Below are 16,106 nucleotides of genomic sequence, written 5' to 3' on the forward strand. Positions count from 1 at the left end.
GTTTGATGATGGTCACATTTTATGATTGGACTAGGCAGTTGTCCTTTAAATGAGAAGCTTTTTATTCGCTTATATTCAAATATGCCCCTCCCCCACCATGTGTGGTTCATTTCCTAAGTAGAACTCTCTGTAGGCTGCATTGTGCCCAGTTCACACTACACACTTTTAGCCCAGATTTTCCACTCGCTGACAGGTTTTGCGTCCGATCTGGAGCTTTTCTCAGTCGACGTGTGGAAAATCAGGGCTAAAACCGTGTAGTGTAAACTGGGCATAAGTGGCAAAGATCCTCATTAATCTGGTCTGAGCTCTTGGTTCCATTTAATGTGGCCTACTGGGATTTCCACTGGTTAGGAGATGAACCGCACACGGTGGGGGAGGGGCATATTTGACTATAAGCGAATCAAAAGCTTCTCATTTAAAGGACAGCAGTCTAGTCTGTCTATGATAGTGTGTGTGTGTAATAAGAGGTTTGATGAGCGTGTGTGAGTGTGTGTGAGGTAAGTTTGAATAATAGCCTAAAGAGCCTCTCATACGTACACACATACACACACACACACACACACACACACACACAAAGAGGGTTTTCATTTTCTGCCCTTTCGTCAGATCACCAATCATCTGGTGAAGGTTCCGCCTGGCTGTGTGCCCATGCAGAGACCACAGGTGGGACTCTCGCTGATTAACGGCTGGGCGGGACTAAAGGCGGAGCTTACCTCCTCGTCCAATAGTTCCATCAGTAACAAAAACAGCATTTCAGAGCTCTCAGTTGTTCAGCATTGTTGCCGGCGTTGTGGAGTTGGGCTAGTAGTGCAGTGTGATGCCTGCTCCTGGGGCGTCTCAACTAGAGTATGGAGGCTTCTGGAATGAGCCGGTGGGCGTGACACCATGATAATAATGAAGTAATGATGCAGTAATGAATGAAATAATGAAATAATAATGCAGTAATGAAGCACAGCTCTCGGGAGACGTGGACAGCCTGGTCGTTGTGTGTAAGCACTGATGGGGGACATGACGTCATTCACGTGACGCTTGGTTTTGCCAAACAAAACATTTTAACGTTTGAATTCAAGCATCGTGTTGCTATACGTCATACCAAAAATGTAGGAAAAAAAGTGTTTGATTCATTACTGTCTATGTCTATTATAAAAATATAATAGACATAGTTTTGTACACACCCACCCATATATGGTAACAAAACATTATACCTGCCATACACACAGATGTGATATTGATTATAGCTAAATGTAATAAAGTTCTCTCTCTCTCTCTATCTCTCTCTCTATCTCTCTCTCTCTCTATCTCTCTATCTCTATCTATCTCTCTCTCTCTATCTCTCTCTCTATCTATCTCTCTCTATCTCTCTCTATCTCTCTCTCTATCTCTCTCTCTCTATCTCTCTCTCTCTCTATCTCTCTCTCTCTCTTTCAGATATGTCTGTGGCAGACACTCCGGACGGGTAACCAGGTGTGTTGCTGTTGCCATGGCAGCGCAGATGCTGTCAGCATTGCCTCTCCTTGCCAACCTCCTGGTCTCCTTAGTGACGGCACAGGACCAAGAGTGGCATTTTGACTCGGGTAAGCGTGGGCGTCATAACCCAGACCGCCGCTCCGGACGGCCGTCACGCATAACCCGATCTGGAATTTAGGGCCTCAGGACGCAGGTGTGTGTGTGTGTGTGTTTTGAAGTAGGGGGCTGCAGCGAGTGTGTACGATTTGTGGACTTCCCCCCCTTTTAAATGTTAGTTTAAGGCTGTGCGGGTTATAGTCCCTCCCTAGGTATTGGTTTCTTTCCATGGCTCTCTCCGTTACTCTGCACTGACGTGCCGCGCAGTCAGACCTCTGTGTTCTGTGCCCACCCGTCCTCATCAAAAACGAGCACCCACGCGTGCCTGGGTCTCCTAGCAATGAACCCTAGCAATGCGGGGGAAAAAAAGCAATAGCAGGAAAAAAGTAGAGGAGAGGAGCATGGAGGAGTGGGGAGGAGCATGGAGGAGTGGGGAGGAGCATGGGTCTGCCCGTAATCTTCCTCCTCAGCTGTTCTGCCCTGCACCACAGACATGGGACCTCGGGGGTGTGGTGTGTGAGGAGAGGGGTGAGGGGTGTGTGGGGAGAGGGGGTGAGGGGTGTGGTGTGTGGGTATATGGGGTGAGGGGTGTGTGGGGAGAGGGGCAGATTAAGAGTGGTAGAGTTGAGGAGAGAGTAAAGCAAAGTGTGTTTGGAAGAGACAAATTTTTACTGGCAGCAAACTGATGATGTAATGAAACAGGCACCTGTCCATGAGTGTGTGTGTGTGTGTGTGTGTGTGTGTGTGTGTGTGTGTGTGTGTGTGTGTGTGTGTGTGTGTGTGTGTGTCGTTGGCAGCAGGGGTAGGGTTTGTCTTCCAGCCTTAACATTCTTATTCAGTGACTCATGAACAGCAACTGAGCCCCCTCCTCCTTCTTACACACACACACACACACACACAGCTTCACATTCATTGTCGATAATGCCAGTGGCATCCTGTGTTGCAGTCATGTCCTACTTTGGAACCCTTGTCTTGTGTTTTAAACATTTTCCTGAGCGGCTCCACATCTCGCGCTCTGCCAGGTTCCCCTGCTTCTGCTCGGGTAAAGGCGCAACCTCAGGAAGAAATTTGATTGTCCTTCAGTTGGATTCACCTTTACCGTTACATTCACATTAGTTCTTTACTTGTTACCTGGTGAGTTTTTCCTGGTGACCAGGACCGTAAGTCTGTGTTGTTCAGACGAGAGCTGCACCAGTACCGCAGTCCCAGTTATTACATCCTCTATGAACAAATGCTGCAAATTATTCATATGAATATATTAGTCATTTGTCTGAATAAAAATGATCAGTGCCATTCTGATAATGTTAATAATGGCGTGTTGATTGTGGACCATCCTTGGTTGTTAGAAGACTGACATATAAGTGTGAGAAACAATAATAATTATCTTCATCATCAGACCGAGTGCCACCGTGGTATCGCTGGCAGAAATGAAAATGTTTTCAAAGGTTGCAGGTTTTTAAGAGTAGTTTGATACCCCCAACTGAACTGAATTCTCTCTCTCTCTAATACACACACACGCACACACACACACACACACGCGCACGCACACACACGCACACGCACGCACACACACACACACACACACACACACACACACACACACGCACACACACAGCTACGTGTCGCTATGCTCTGGGGATGGAGGACGGCACAATCCCAGATTCTGACATCACAGCATCCAGCGCGTGGTCAGACTCAACCGAAGCCAAACATGGCAGGTAAGAATATGTGTGTGTGTGTGTGTGTGTGTGTGTGTGTGTGTGTGTGTGTGTGTGTGTGAGAGAGAGAGAGAGAAAGAGAGTGAGAGAGAGAGTGCACGCACATGTGAAAGTTGTGTGTATATCACACACTCTGTAAATCTTATACAGAGACACTATTGGATGACATGAGATGTTGGTAATCTAATCCTGATATAGCACATTAGCTAATGACATCACTCCACTGTCTGTGTTGGCCAGACTTGATACACAGGCCAGCCAACACACACACACACACACACTTGTGCCCCTTATTATTTTGAGACAGCACTCTAACTCTGTATCTGTGTGTGTTTCCTTAGCTAGTCGTGTATTTGTGGTTACGTATCATGTGTGTTTGGTTTGCTGTAATGTATAGATCAGTGCAGTGTATGGATCACTATGATGTATGGGTCACTGGAGTCTGGGTCACTGGAGTGTATGGGTCACTGTGGTATATGGGTCACTGGAGTGTATGGGTCACTGGAGTGTATGGATCACTGTGGTATATGGATCACTGGAGTGTATGGATCACTGTGGTATATGGGTCACTGGAGTGTATGGATCACTGTGGTATATGGGTGACGAGTGTATGGATCACTGTGGTATATGGATCAATGGAGTATATGGGTCATTGGAGTGGATGGATCGCTGTGGTATATGGGTCACTGTGGTATATGGATAACTGGAGTGTATGGCTCACTGTGGTATATGGGTCACTGGAGTGTATGGATCACTGGAGTGCATGGATCACTGGTATATGGGTCGCTGTGGTGTATGGGTCACTGTGGTGTATGGCTCAATGTGGTGTATGGCTCACTGTGGTATATGGGTCACTGTGGTATATAGATCACTGTGGTATATGGGTCACTGGACTGTATGGATCACTGGACTGTATGGATCATTGTTTTATATGGGTCACTGGAGTGTGTGGATCACTGTGGTGTATGGGTCACTGTGGTGTATGGGTCACTGCAATATGTCCTAACATTCTTGTTTGTATTTTCAGTCACAATAAACGGCATAAGGCAGTATGTTGACAACTCTGACAAAATACCTTCACTTCGTGCTGCCTGTGGCATTACATAACTGGACCATCTGACTGGATGAGTTGTATGAGTTTATGGAAAGAGGGTTGGATCTCATGAGGAGGTTCCTGGACCAATAATCCAGAAATCTGTATTAGAGCATGAGAAATTCAAAGGCTGCATGTATGGTGGTTATCGCGTGTAACGCCATGGAAGGCTGATAGTAGTGAATTTAGTATTGTGATAATGACACGCTTTCAATAGTATCGTCCACCAGTGGTGGTGGCTTCTTGCTTTTCCAGCAGACACACTTCGTGTTCTCTTTGACACGCTGTGTCCCATATTTGAGCAGTGGTAACAGTATACCAGTAATGCTGCCTGACACACACACACACACACACACACACACACACACAGCCGATGGCATGTTAGCTCGAATGCAGCGGTGAATCTGGACATGGCGCAGGGCAGGCAGAAGAAGCCCAGGGCTGCACACTCTCAGCCTGGCCTCAGCTGGATGTCAGCAGGTTCCTAACAGCTTATCACTGTGCCGGAACATTCTTCGTAGGCCCTGTGATATTCTTCTGTCTTATACCAGGCCTCTTTTCTCAGGAGACCTACGCACTACGCGTCTGTGTGTGTGTACGTGTGTGAGGTCTTGGCAGTGTGTATGAGTGGGATATTAGTGAAGTGTAGCTCAGCTTCCAGCAGGTTATTGTTATTGTAGCTCCACGTTCTGAACAGAGAGAAAGCCCAGCAGCTGGGAGAGCCTCAGAAAGTCTTAAGAGATCTGAAGATGGAATCTGACTCTCTCTCTCTCTCAGTGTGTGTGTTTGTGTGTGTGTAACCTTTTCAATTTGTTCAATTCAATTTTGTTGGTATGACAAAGGAATACAGGAAAATCAGCTGCCACACGACATTTCGATTAGTTGGACTCATCATTAATATCATTATCATTAATAATCATTAACATCATTATCATTAATAATCATTAATATTATCATTAATAATCCTTATCATCATTCTAATTTACATTATTATTAACGCATAAATAACTTTACAGTAAATAAAATTAAAAGTAGGTAAAAGTAGGTCTAATCATCCCTCCCTTTCTTTCTCTCCCTCCCTCACACCTTCTCTCCCTCCCTCCCTCCTGCTCTCTCTCTCTCTCCCTCCCTCTCTCCCTCTCTCTCTCCCTCCCTCTCTCCCTCCCTCCCTCCCTCTCTCTCTCTCCCTCTCTCCCTCTCTTGCTCTCCCTCTCCCTCTCTTGCTCTCCCTCTCTCTCCCTACCTCCCTCCCTCCCTCCCTCTCTCCCTCCCTCCCTCTCTCCCTCCCTCTCTCCCTCCCTCCCTCTCTCCCTCTCCCTCTCTTGCTCTCCCTCTCTCTCTCCCTACCTCCCTCCCTCTCTCCCTCCCTCTCTCCCTCCCTCTCTCCCTCCCTCTCTCTCTCTCCCTCTCCTCTCAGGTTGAGTACAGGAGCTGGTGATGGTGCCTGGTGCCCTGCAGGTTCAGTCTTCCCCAGCGCTTCCGAGTACCTGCAGGTGGACCTGCACACACTGCACTTCCTGTCCCTCGTGGGCACGCAGGGTCGCCATGCCGATGGGCACGGGCGGGAGTTTGCGCGGAGCTACCTTCTCCGTTACTCCCGGGACGGCCGACACTGGATCACCTGGAAGGACCGGTGGGGCCAGGAGGTCAGAGAAATGTTTTGCCCTCTCTGTGTCTCTCTCTCTCTCTCTCTCTCTCTCTCTCTCCTTCACTCTTTCTCTCTTTCTCTTTCGTTTCTGCATCCACACTCCCCTGCATCTGCTCATGGAGCCTGCCTCAGATATCTAGTGGAATGACCATGCCTTTCTGTTGTTGCTGTGTGCGTGTGTGTGTTTGTGTGTATGTGTGTGTGTGGCAATCCCAGGTAATCTCAGGCAATGAGAACACGTATGACGTGGTTCTGAAGGACCTGGGGCCGCCCATCATAGCACGAACGGTGCGCTTTTACCCTCTGGCAGACCGCGTCATGAGTGTGTGTCTGAGGGTGGAGCTTTACGGCTGCCTGTGGAATGGTGAGCGCCGTGCCTGTAGGGTTTTGCGTGTCAGTGTGTGTGTGCGTGCGACTTATGGTGTGTTTTCTGTGCATGTGTTTGCTTGGTTAGATGGACTGAAGGCCTACACTGCACCCATGGGTCATGTGATGCACCTGTCTGGCTCACCTGTTTACCTCAACGACTCCATATACGACGGCAGCATTGAAGCAGGGTGAGAGACCACGCGTGCGTACGCACGCACACACACACACACACGTACATGTTCACTGCAACCTCATGGCAATCCAGCAATGAAAATGGGGTCTATCCCTTCCCACAGAAAACATTAACCCACATTAGTGAAACCTTTCCCTGCTGGTGCTGACATGGCCTGAGGGGAACAGTGGAGTCACGTTAACTGAGGGAACAGTGGAGTCACGTTAACTGAGGGGAACAGTGGAGTCACATTAACTGAAGGGGCAGTGGAGTCACGTTAACTGAGGGAACAGTGGAGTCACGTTAACTGAGGGAACAGTGGAGTCACATTAACTAAAGGAACAGTGGAGTCACGTTAACTGATGGGAACAGTGGAGTCACGTTAACTGAGGGAACAGTGGAGTCACGTTAACTGTGGGGAACAGTAGAGTCACGTTAACTGAGGGGAACAGTGGAGTCACGTTAACTGATGGGACAGTGGAGTCACGTTAACTGAGGGAACAGTGGAGTCACGTTAACTGAGGGGAACGGAGTCACGTTAACTGAGGGGAACAGTGGAATCACGTTAACTGAGGGGAACAGTGGAGTCATGTTAACTGATGGGACAGTGGAGTCACATTAACTGAGGGGAACAGTGGAGTCAGGTTAACTGATGGGACAGTGGAGTCACGTTATCTGAGGGGAACAGTGGAGTCAACAGTGGAGTCACGTTAACTGAGGGGAACAGTGGAGTCACGTTAACTGATCGAACAGTGGAGTCACGTTAACTGAGGGGAACAGTGGAGTCACGTTAACTGAGGGGACAGTGGAGTCACGTTATCTGAGGGGAACAGTGGAGTCACGTTAACTGATGGGACAGTGGAGTCACGTTAACTGATGGGAACAGTGGAGTCACGTTAACTGAGGGAACAGTGGAGTCACGTTAACTGAGGGGAACGGAGTCACGTTAACTGAGGGGAACAGTGGAGTCACATTAACTGATGGGACAGTGGAGTCACGTTAACTGAGGGAACAGTGGAGTCACGTTAACTGAGGGGAACAGTGGAGTCACGTTAACTGAGGGGAACAGTGGAGTCACGTTAACTGATGGGACAGTGGAGTCACGTTAACTGAGGGGAACAGTGGAGTCACGTTAACTGAGGGGAACAGTGGAGTCACGTTAACTGAGGGAACAGTGGAGTCACGTTAACTGAAGGGGCAGTGGAGTCACGTTAACTGATGGGAACAGTGGAGTCACGTTAACTGAGGGAACAGTGGAGTCACGTTACTGTGTGGAACAGTGGAGTCACGTTAACTGATGGGACAGTGGAGTCACGTTAACTGAGGGAACAGTGGAGTCACGTTAACTGAGGGGAACGGAGTCACGTTAACTGAGGGGAACAGTGGAGTCACGTTAACTGAGGGGAACAGTGGAGTCATGTTAACTGATGGGACAGTGGAGTCACGTTAACTGAGGGGAACAGTGGAGTCACGTTAACTGATGGGACAGTGGAGTCACGTTATCTGAGGGGAACAGTGGAGTCAACAGTGGAGTCATGTTAACTGAGGGGAACAGTGGAGTCACGTTAACTGAGCGGACAGTGGAGTCACGTTAACTGATGGGACAGTGGAGTCACGTTAACTGATGGGAACAGTGGAGTCACGTTATCTGAGGGAACAGTGGAGTCACATTAACTGATGGGACAGTGGAGTCACGTTAACTGAGGGGAACAGTGGAGTCACATTAACTGATCTAACAGTGGAGTCATGTTAACTGAGGGAACAGTGGAGTCACGTTAACTGAGGGGAACAGTGGAGTCACGTTAACTGATGGGACAGTGGAGTCACGTTAACTGAGGGGAACAGTGGAGTCACGTTAACTGAGGGGAACAGTGGAGTCACGTTAACTGATGGGAACAGTGGAGTCACGTTAACGGATCGAACAGTGGAGTCATGTTAACTGAGGGAACAGTGGAGTCACGTTAACTGAGGGGAACAGTGGAGTCACGTTAACTGATGGGACAGTGGAGTCACATTAACTGATGGGACAGTGGAGTCACGTTAACTGAGGGGAACAGTGGAGTCACGTTAACTGATCGAACAGTGGAGTCATGTTACCTGAGGGAACAGTGGAGTCACGTTAACTGATGGGACAGTGGAGTCACGTTAACTGATGGGACAGTGGAGTCACGTTAACTGAGGGGAACAGTGGAGTCACGTTAACTGATGGGACAGTGGAGTCACGTTAACTGAGGGAACAGTGGAGTCACGTTAACTGAGGGGAACAGTGGAGTCACGTTAACTGATGGGAACAGTGGAGTCACGTTAACTGATGGAACAGTGGAGTCACGTTAACTGAGGGGAACAGTGGAGTCACGTTAACTGAGGGGAACAGTGGAGTCACATTAACTGATGGGAACAGTGGAGTCACGTTATCTGAGGGGAACAGTGGAGTCACGTTAACGGATCGAACAGTGGAGTCATGTTAACTGAGGGAACAGTGGAGTCACGTTAACTGAGGGGAACAGTGGAGTCACGTTAACTGATGGGACAGTGGAGTCACATTAACTGATGGGACAGTGGAGTCACGTTAACTGAGGGGAACAGTGGAGTCACGTTAACTGATCGAACAGTGGAGTCATGTTACCTGCGGGAACAGTGGAGTCACGTTAACTGATGGGACAGTGGAGTCACGTTAACTGATGGGACAGTGGAGTCACGTTACCTGAGGGGAACAGTGGAGTCACGTTAACTGATGGGACAGTGGAGTCACGTTAACTGAGGGAACAGTGGAGTCACGTTAACTGAGGGGAACAGTGGAGTCACGTTAACTGATGGGAACAGTGGAGTCACGTTAACTGATGGAACAGTGGAGTCATGTTAACTGAGGGAACAGTGGAGTCACGTTAACTGAGGGGAACAGTGGAGTCACATTAACTGATGGGAACAGTGGAGTCACGTTATCTGAGGGGAACAGTGGAGTCATGTTAACTGAGGGGAACAGTGGAGTCACGTTAACTGAGGGGAACAGTGGAGTCACATTAACTGATGGGAACAGTGGAGTCACGTTATCTGAGGGGAACAGTGGAGTCACGTTAACTGATCAAACAGTGGAGTCACGTTAACTGAGGGAACAGTGGAGTCACGTTAACTGAGGGGAACAGTGGAGTCACGTTAACTGATGGGACAGTGGAGTCACGTTAACTGAGGGGAACAGTGGAGTCACATTAACTGATGGGAACAGTGGAGTCACGTTAACTGAGGGGAACGGAGTCACGTTAACTGAGGGGAACAGTGGAGTCACGTTAACTGATGGGACAGTGGAGTCACGTCAACTGAGGGAGCAGTGGAGTCACGTTAACTGAGGGGAACAGTGGAGTCACGTTAACTGATGGAACAGTGGAGTCATGTTAACTGAGGGGAACAGTGGAGTCACGTTATCTGAGGGGAACAGTGGAGTCACGTTAACGGATCGAACAGTGGAGTCATGTTAACTGAGGGAACAGTGGAGTCACGTTAACTGAGGGAGCAGTGGAGTCACGTTAACTGATGGGACAGTGGAGTCACATTAACTGATGGGACAGTGGAGTCACGTTAACTGAGGGGAACAGTGGAGTCATGTTAACTGATCGAACAGTGGAGTCATGTTACCTGCGGGAACAGTGGAGTCACGTTAACTGATGGGACAGTGGAGTCACGTTAACTGATGGGACAGTGGAGTCACGTTACCTGAGGGGAACAGTGGAGTCACGTTAACTGATGGGACAGTGGAGTCACGTTAACTGAGGGAACAGTGGAGTCACGTTAACTGAGGGGAACAGTGGAGTCACGTTAACTGATGGGAACAGTGGAGTCACGTTAACTGATGGAACAGTGGAGTCATGTTAACTGAGGGAACAGTGGAGTCACGTTAACTGAGGGGAACAGTGGAGTCACATTAACTGATGGGAACAGTGGAGTCACGTTATCTGAGGGGAACAGTGGAGTCATGTTAACTGAGGGGAACAGTGGAGTCACGTTAACTGAGGGGAACAGTGGAGTCACATTAACTGATGGGAACAGTGGAGTCACGTTATCTGAGGGGAACAGTGGAGTCACGTTAACTGATCAAACAGTGGAGTCACGTTAACTGAGGGAACAGTGGAGTCACGTTAACTGAGGGGAACAGTGGAGTCACGTTAACTGATGGGACAGTGGAGTCACGTTAACTGAGGGGAACAGTGGAGTCACATTAACTGATGGGAACAGTGGAGTCACGTTAACTGAGGGGAACGGAGTCACGTTAACTGAGGGGAACAGTGGAGTCACGTTAACTGATGGGACAGTGGAGTCACGTCAACTGAGGGAGCAGTGGAGTCACGTTAACTGAGGGGAACAGTGGAGTCACGTTAACTGATGGAACAGTGGAGTCATGTTAACTGAGGGGAACAGTGGAGTCATGTTAACTGAGGGGAACAGTGGAGTCACGTTAACTGATGGGACAGTGGAGTCACGTTATCTGAGGGGAACAGTGGAGTCAACAGTGGAGTCACGTTAACTGAGAGGAACAGTGGAGTCACGTTAACTGATCGAACAGTGTAGTCACGTTAACTGAGGGGAACAGTGGAGTCACGTTAACTGATGGGACAGTGGAGTCACGTTAACTGAGGGGAACAGTGGAGTCACGTTAACTGATGGGACAGTGGAGTCACGTTAACTGATGGGAACAGTGGAGTCACGTTAACTGAGGGAACAGTGGAGTCATGTTAACTGAGGGGAACAGTGGAGTCACGTTAACTGAGGGGAACAGTGGAGTCACATTAACTGATGGGACAGTGGAGTCACGTTATCTGAGGGGAACAGTGGAGTCACGTTAACTGAGGGGAACAGTGGAGTCACGTTAACTGATCGAACAGTGGAGTCACGTTAACTGAGGGGAACAGTGGAGTCACATTAACTGAGGGGAACAGTGGAGTCACGTTAACTGATGGGACAGTGGAGTCACGTTAACTGAAGGAACAGTGGAGTCACATTAACTGATGGAACAGGGGAGTCACGTTAACTGAGGGAACAGTGGAGTCACGTTAACTGATGGAACAGGGGAGTCACGTTAACTGAGGATAACAGTGGAGTCACTGAAGGTATTCTTCATCATCATCATCGTCACTCATTTTCACTGACAGAAATAGATGCTCATTTTTCAATCGGGCCAAGTCCTGGTGAGGGTGTATGTGAGTGCTTGTCATGAGGTGTCCACTTCGGGAATGTGTGTATGTGTGTGTGTGTGTGTGTGTCAGAGCTGGTACTTGTTTAAGCACTCCCAGATGTTTTTAATGAGCCTGAGATGTTTGCATTAGCTGAGCTAAGATTTATTTTTTTCACACAGGCCAGATTCCCACAGCTGTGTGGGTATGGGTGTGTGTATGTGTGTGTGTGTGTGTGTGCATGCGTGTGATTAGCCTGCTGGGTGATGTGTGTATGGGAAATGTCTAAGTGTGTGTCATATGCGTGTACTCCACGGTTGTGTAATTTAGATTGTGATGCCTTGCATTTCTCCCCAGGGTGGTGTTCGGGGGACTGGGCCAGCTGTGTGACGGAGTGCTGGGTGGAGATGATTTTGTGGAGAGTAAGGAGCTCCGAGTGTGGCCAGGCTACGACTACGTAGGCTGGAGTAGGGAGGCACTGGGCCAGCCCACCGTCGACATCGAGTTCCACTTTGAGAAAACACGCATCTTCCACACCATGCAGGTAAGCGTGAGCACACTTTTGTGTCTGTGTGGGTGTATGTTGGCTCATTCCTGCCTAGACCTCTGTTATCGCTTTTAATAAGCTCAGGTTTTCACTAGTTAGAGAGCAGATATTACATCTCTAATGTGGACGCGGCTTCACTCAGAAAGCTCAGGAAGTCAACAGGTGGGCCTCAAAACAGCATTCTTTGTTTACTTTTTAGAGAACAAACTCTCAGGTCCATCTGGCACAGAGGGATTGTTCTAGTTAACCTTCAGATTAAAATGACACGGGCGCTGGTCATTTTTAGGTTCTCGATGTGTAGTCACAAGTTCTGTTCACTGGCAGAATATTGTCATTTGTAAGGAAGTACAAAGAAATGGCAAATTTCTGGTAAATGGTGACTAAACATCTAGAGTGACAGCCAGGCTCCGCCCACTGGCCACATGTGTCCCGGATTGCGTGTTTCCAGACCAGCAGCAGAAGGGCACTGGCTTTGCTGTGTCTTCAGCAGTGGAAAAGTGTGGAATGGTTTAAGATTTAAGACACTGGCACCATGACAGTGGAAAAGTGCTGTATGTGTGAGGGGTCCTTCACCTAGACTAACAACATTGTACCTCCACACACACACACACACACACACGCACACACACTGTACTCCACACAAGAAAAGCTTTTTTGGGGCATTTCATTCGTCCCAGTAGACTGGGTGCTGTGTATAGTGTTAATGTCTCATTTCATTTAAATATGTGCATGTCTGTCTCCTATGCGGCGCCCGTGCCCATGCCTCGGAATGCCGGCGTGCTGCTGCCTGACCGGGGCTTGGATGGAGCGCTCAGCCGCCCTCGGATGCCGGAACGAGAGGCCGGCTACAGTGCTCTTCACTGAAATGATTTACAACTCCTTCACAGCACATTCCATTTTGAGAAATGACTTTTTTCCTAAGTATTCCCTGGAGAAGGTCTTCTTTTCCTGTGCAGGGGTGGGGGTTGGTGCTGCTAGCTGCTTTTTCCATACACCTTCCAGCACCGTGTGCATCTCCTAAAAAGCTCTTCCTACCTTTTGCAACTCTTTTCCTACTTTCCTTCTTTTAAACTCGAACACATCTCATGGGAAAGAACAGAGGGCGTGCGCGCATGTGTGTGTGTGTGTGTGTGTGTGTGTGTGTGTGTATGTATGTGTGTTGATTGACTTACGAGGTGTCGTCCTGATGAAATCTGTTACATTTTAACCCGTCAGCAGTTCACAGTCATTCAGGCATTGTTTTAGTACGGTCCTTCCACTGGCATTCGTTCGTCTTTCAGAACGTGTTTGGATAGATGTTGACCTTACACACGTCAGGTTAATCACCAACCCGTCACGCTAATTGTCCACATGCCTCCAAACAGATAAATCTGGTTTTACTTCCTTTTACCCGCTTCCAACCCCCACACCCCATGGTCTTTTCCGTTTTCCTCTCTGTTCCCGACGTTCTTGCCCTGATCTTTCTCAACCCGTGCTCACAAATTTGCTCCGACGTCTGAAATCGGAGCGCTGCCCTCCTCGGGGGCTCGCAAGCTCACGCTGTTTTATGACCATCAGGCATGTGTTGGAACGAGAGCACAAAAAAGCACATGACGTGTTTCTGGCAGTCGCTTATGGGGCAGGTTGCGCCTGCCGACTAGCCTGGTTAAAACGCCTGGCCAGGGAGTGGCGTCGCTGTGCTCTGAGCGGGCGTGTCGGCCTTGGCCCTCCGTCTCAGGGTTGAAGTGGAGACGGGCATTCCCACTTTAAGCCCCGTGTGTGTGTGTTATCTCTGGCAGGTCCACAGCAACAACAGGCACACTCAGGGCGTGCGCATCTTCTCTGAGGTGCTGTGCGAGTTCAAGGCGTCCATGCTGAGCCGGTGGGCAGAGCCACCGTTGCGGCTGCAGGTGCCGCTGGCCGACCTGCGGGACCCGTCATCCCGTTCGCTCGCCCTGCAGCTGGGTGCCCGCCCCGCACAGATCCTGCGCTGCCGCTTCACCTTCGCAGACCGCTGGCTACTGTTCAGCGAGATCAGCTTCTACTCCGGTACACACACACACGCACACACACACACACACACAGACACACACATATATACACATATATGCACACACACACACATGCAGCACATAGCATTCACACACCACTCTGTTGCCACCCACTCGTGAAACCATGAACCCAGAGCTGAGATCCCGGAGCACACCCACACACCTCATTCACACCGCACAGAAAACCTCCTCAGGGTCCTCCGGGTTCGGTACTCAGACTCATCTGTGATTATTAAGTACAGACTGTAACATTCTCTTTATCAGTAACAAATCAGAGCCACTGACACCCCCCTTCTCTCTCTCAGAGCCATTTGAGAGCGCGTCACCGTTGCCCTCCATAGCTGCCCCCCCCGACCCCTCTGCCACCCCCCGCCTTCACCTCCTCACCACCCCACCTCCAGCCTCCTCCTCCTCCTCCTCCTCCTCCTCCCCCGGCACCAGTAACACTACCACACGCCACACGGGTGAGTCCTCGCTGTGCACCTGGGCACTGTGTGTGTGTGTGGTGTGTGTGTGTGTGTGTGTTTTTGCTGTGCAGCTGTACTTTGTGTGTGTGACTCATGCTCTGCACACACACCCTCGCCTAAGACTCAGTATTGGGGTTTTGAAAGGACGTTGGAGTGTTTTGGAGCCAAACATTGTTTTGCATGTTAATGTTGTCATGTAATCATGTAATTTGGTGACTAAAGCACCAGTGGGAAACAGACACTGCAGGAAGTTGGATGACTCAAGGATTAAAGTGGCCATAAAGGCTCTAGCCCTGTGAAACTGTAGGGACACGTTTATATCCAATAGATGGCGCTATCAGGCAGGTGCTGTGTAACCCTTGTAAAGCAAAGCCAAGTGCACTGTTGTAAAATGCCATCGTTAGCTAACACTGCCCACCAGAGGTGCTACGTTACCACTGAGAGAGGTTTTATCCCCACCCCTCTCTCGCCCTCCCTCCCTCTCTTCTTGTGGCCGTTATGTGCAGACAGTCTGGGGACTCGATATATCTGCTGTCCCACCTGTGAGTGTAAGGAAATGTATTCATTACCTGCGATACCCAGAGTAAAAGAGCAATACTCAGAGTGTTATCAGAGTAATATCAGAGTAATATCAGAGTGTTATCAGAGTAATATCAGAGTAACATCAGAGAAATACTCAGAGTAATATCAAAGTATTCTGTAGTGTAAAGAGCCCGTCATTGTTCTGTTGTGCTTGTATTATATGTGCCATTGTAATGTGCCATTGTAGAAATAATGTTGTTCTCTTAAGCTGTTTGTATGGATATGTAAAAGTGCCTGAAAGTACAGGGTACCACTCAGAAACACACACACTCAGTGAAGGTTGAATAGATTTTAATCTCCGTCCAACTCCTGGGTGGTTGGGGGTCAGGGGGGTGACTGGGCTGGCAGCCTGCAGGTACCGCCTGGCCGGCTATACGCCCAGATGGCAGCAATCCATTCTAGCCTCACGTCTCTCTGTCTCTCTCTCTCTCTCTCGCTCTCGCTCTCGCTCTGTCGCTCTCTCTCCATCCCGCCCCTCGTATCTCCAGTAAGACAGGGGTAGAGAGGTGGGTGCAGATGGTAATAAAGCAGTTTTGGTTTGGATCTGACATTCCTTCAGGTTAACCTGTAAGATTGTTCTGCTAATGAACGCACACATCACTCAGTTGTTTATGAGACTGCCAAAAACTTTACATGTGCATTCACCAAGCATATTACATCACCCAAAACACATCCCACAGAGAACACACACAAACACACTCAGACTGCAGCTTTTGTCTGTAGTCCAGAGCTCAGTGCGGTGTGTGCAAGTGAAT

General features: G+C 49.1%; 1 protein-coding gene across 6 annotated transcripts in view; it reads left to right on the forward strand.

Moving 5' to 3' along the window:
• ddr1 (discoidin domain receptor tyrosine kinase 1) overlaps nucleotides 1-16,106 on the forward strand; it is a 33,834-nt gene that overhangs the window by 11,557 nt on the left and 6,171 nt on the right. For 5 of the 6 annotated variants that reach the window (XM_035530945.2, XM_035530943.2, XM_035530944.2 and 2 more), the window contains exons 2-9: nucleotides 1,429-1,574; nucleotides 3,179-3,281; nucleotides 5,792-6,020; nucleotides 6,239-6,386; nucleotides 6,477-6,579; nucleotides 12,083-12,269; nucleotides 14,051-14,300; nucleotides 14,608-14,766. In XM_035530945.2, coding sequence (XP_035386838.2) covers nucleotides 1,481-1,574; nucleotides 3,179-3,281; nucleotides 5,792-6,020; nucleotides 6,239-6,386; nucleotides 6,477-6,579; nucleotides 12,083-12,269; nucleotides 14,051-14,300; nucleotides 14,608-14,766 — 1,273 coding nt within the window. In that variant the 5' untranslated portion in view covers nucleotides 1,429-1,480. The remainder of the gene's footprint in view (nucleotides 1-1,428; nucleotides 1,575-3,178; nucleotides 3,282-5,791; nucleotides 6,021-6,238; nucleotides 6,387-6,476; nucleotides 6,580-12,082; nucleotides 12,270-14,050; nucleotides 14,301-14,607; nucleotides 14,767-16,106) is intronic. The other variant, XM_035530947.2, reaches the window with a different exon arrangement.

This window comes from Electrophorus electricus, chromosome 14 (assembly GCF_041902795.1).
Source record: "Electrophorus electricus isolate QZ-2024a chromosome 14, ASM4190279v1, whole genome shotgun sequence".
Classification (NCBI taxonomy): domain Eukaryota; kingdom Metazoa; phylum Chordata; class Actinopteri; order Gymnotiformes; family Gymnotidae; genus Electrophorus; species Electrophorus electricus.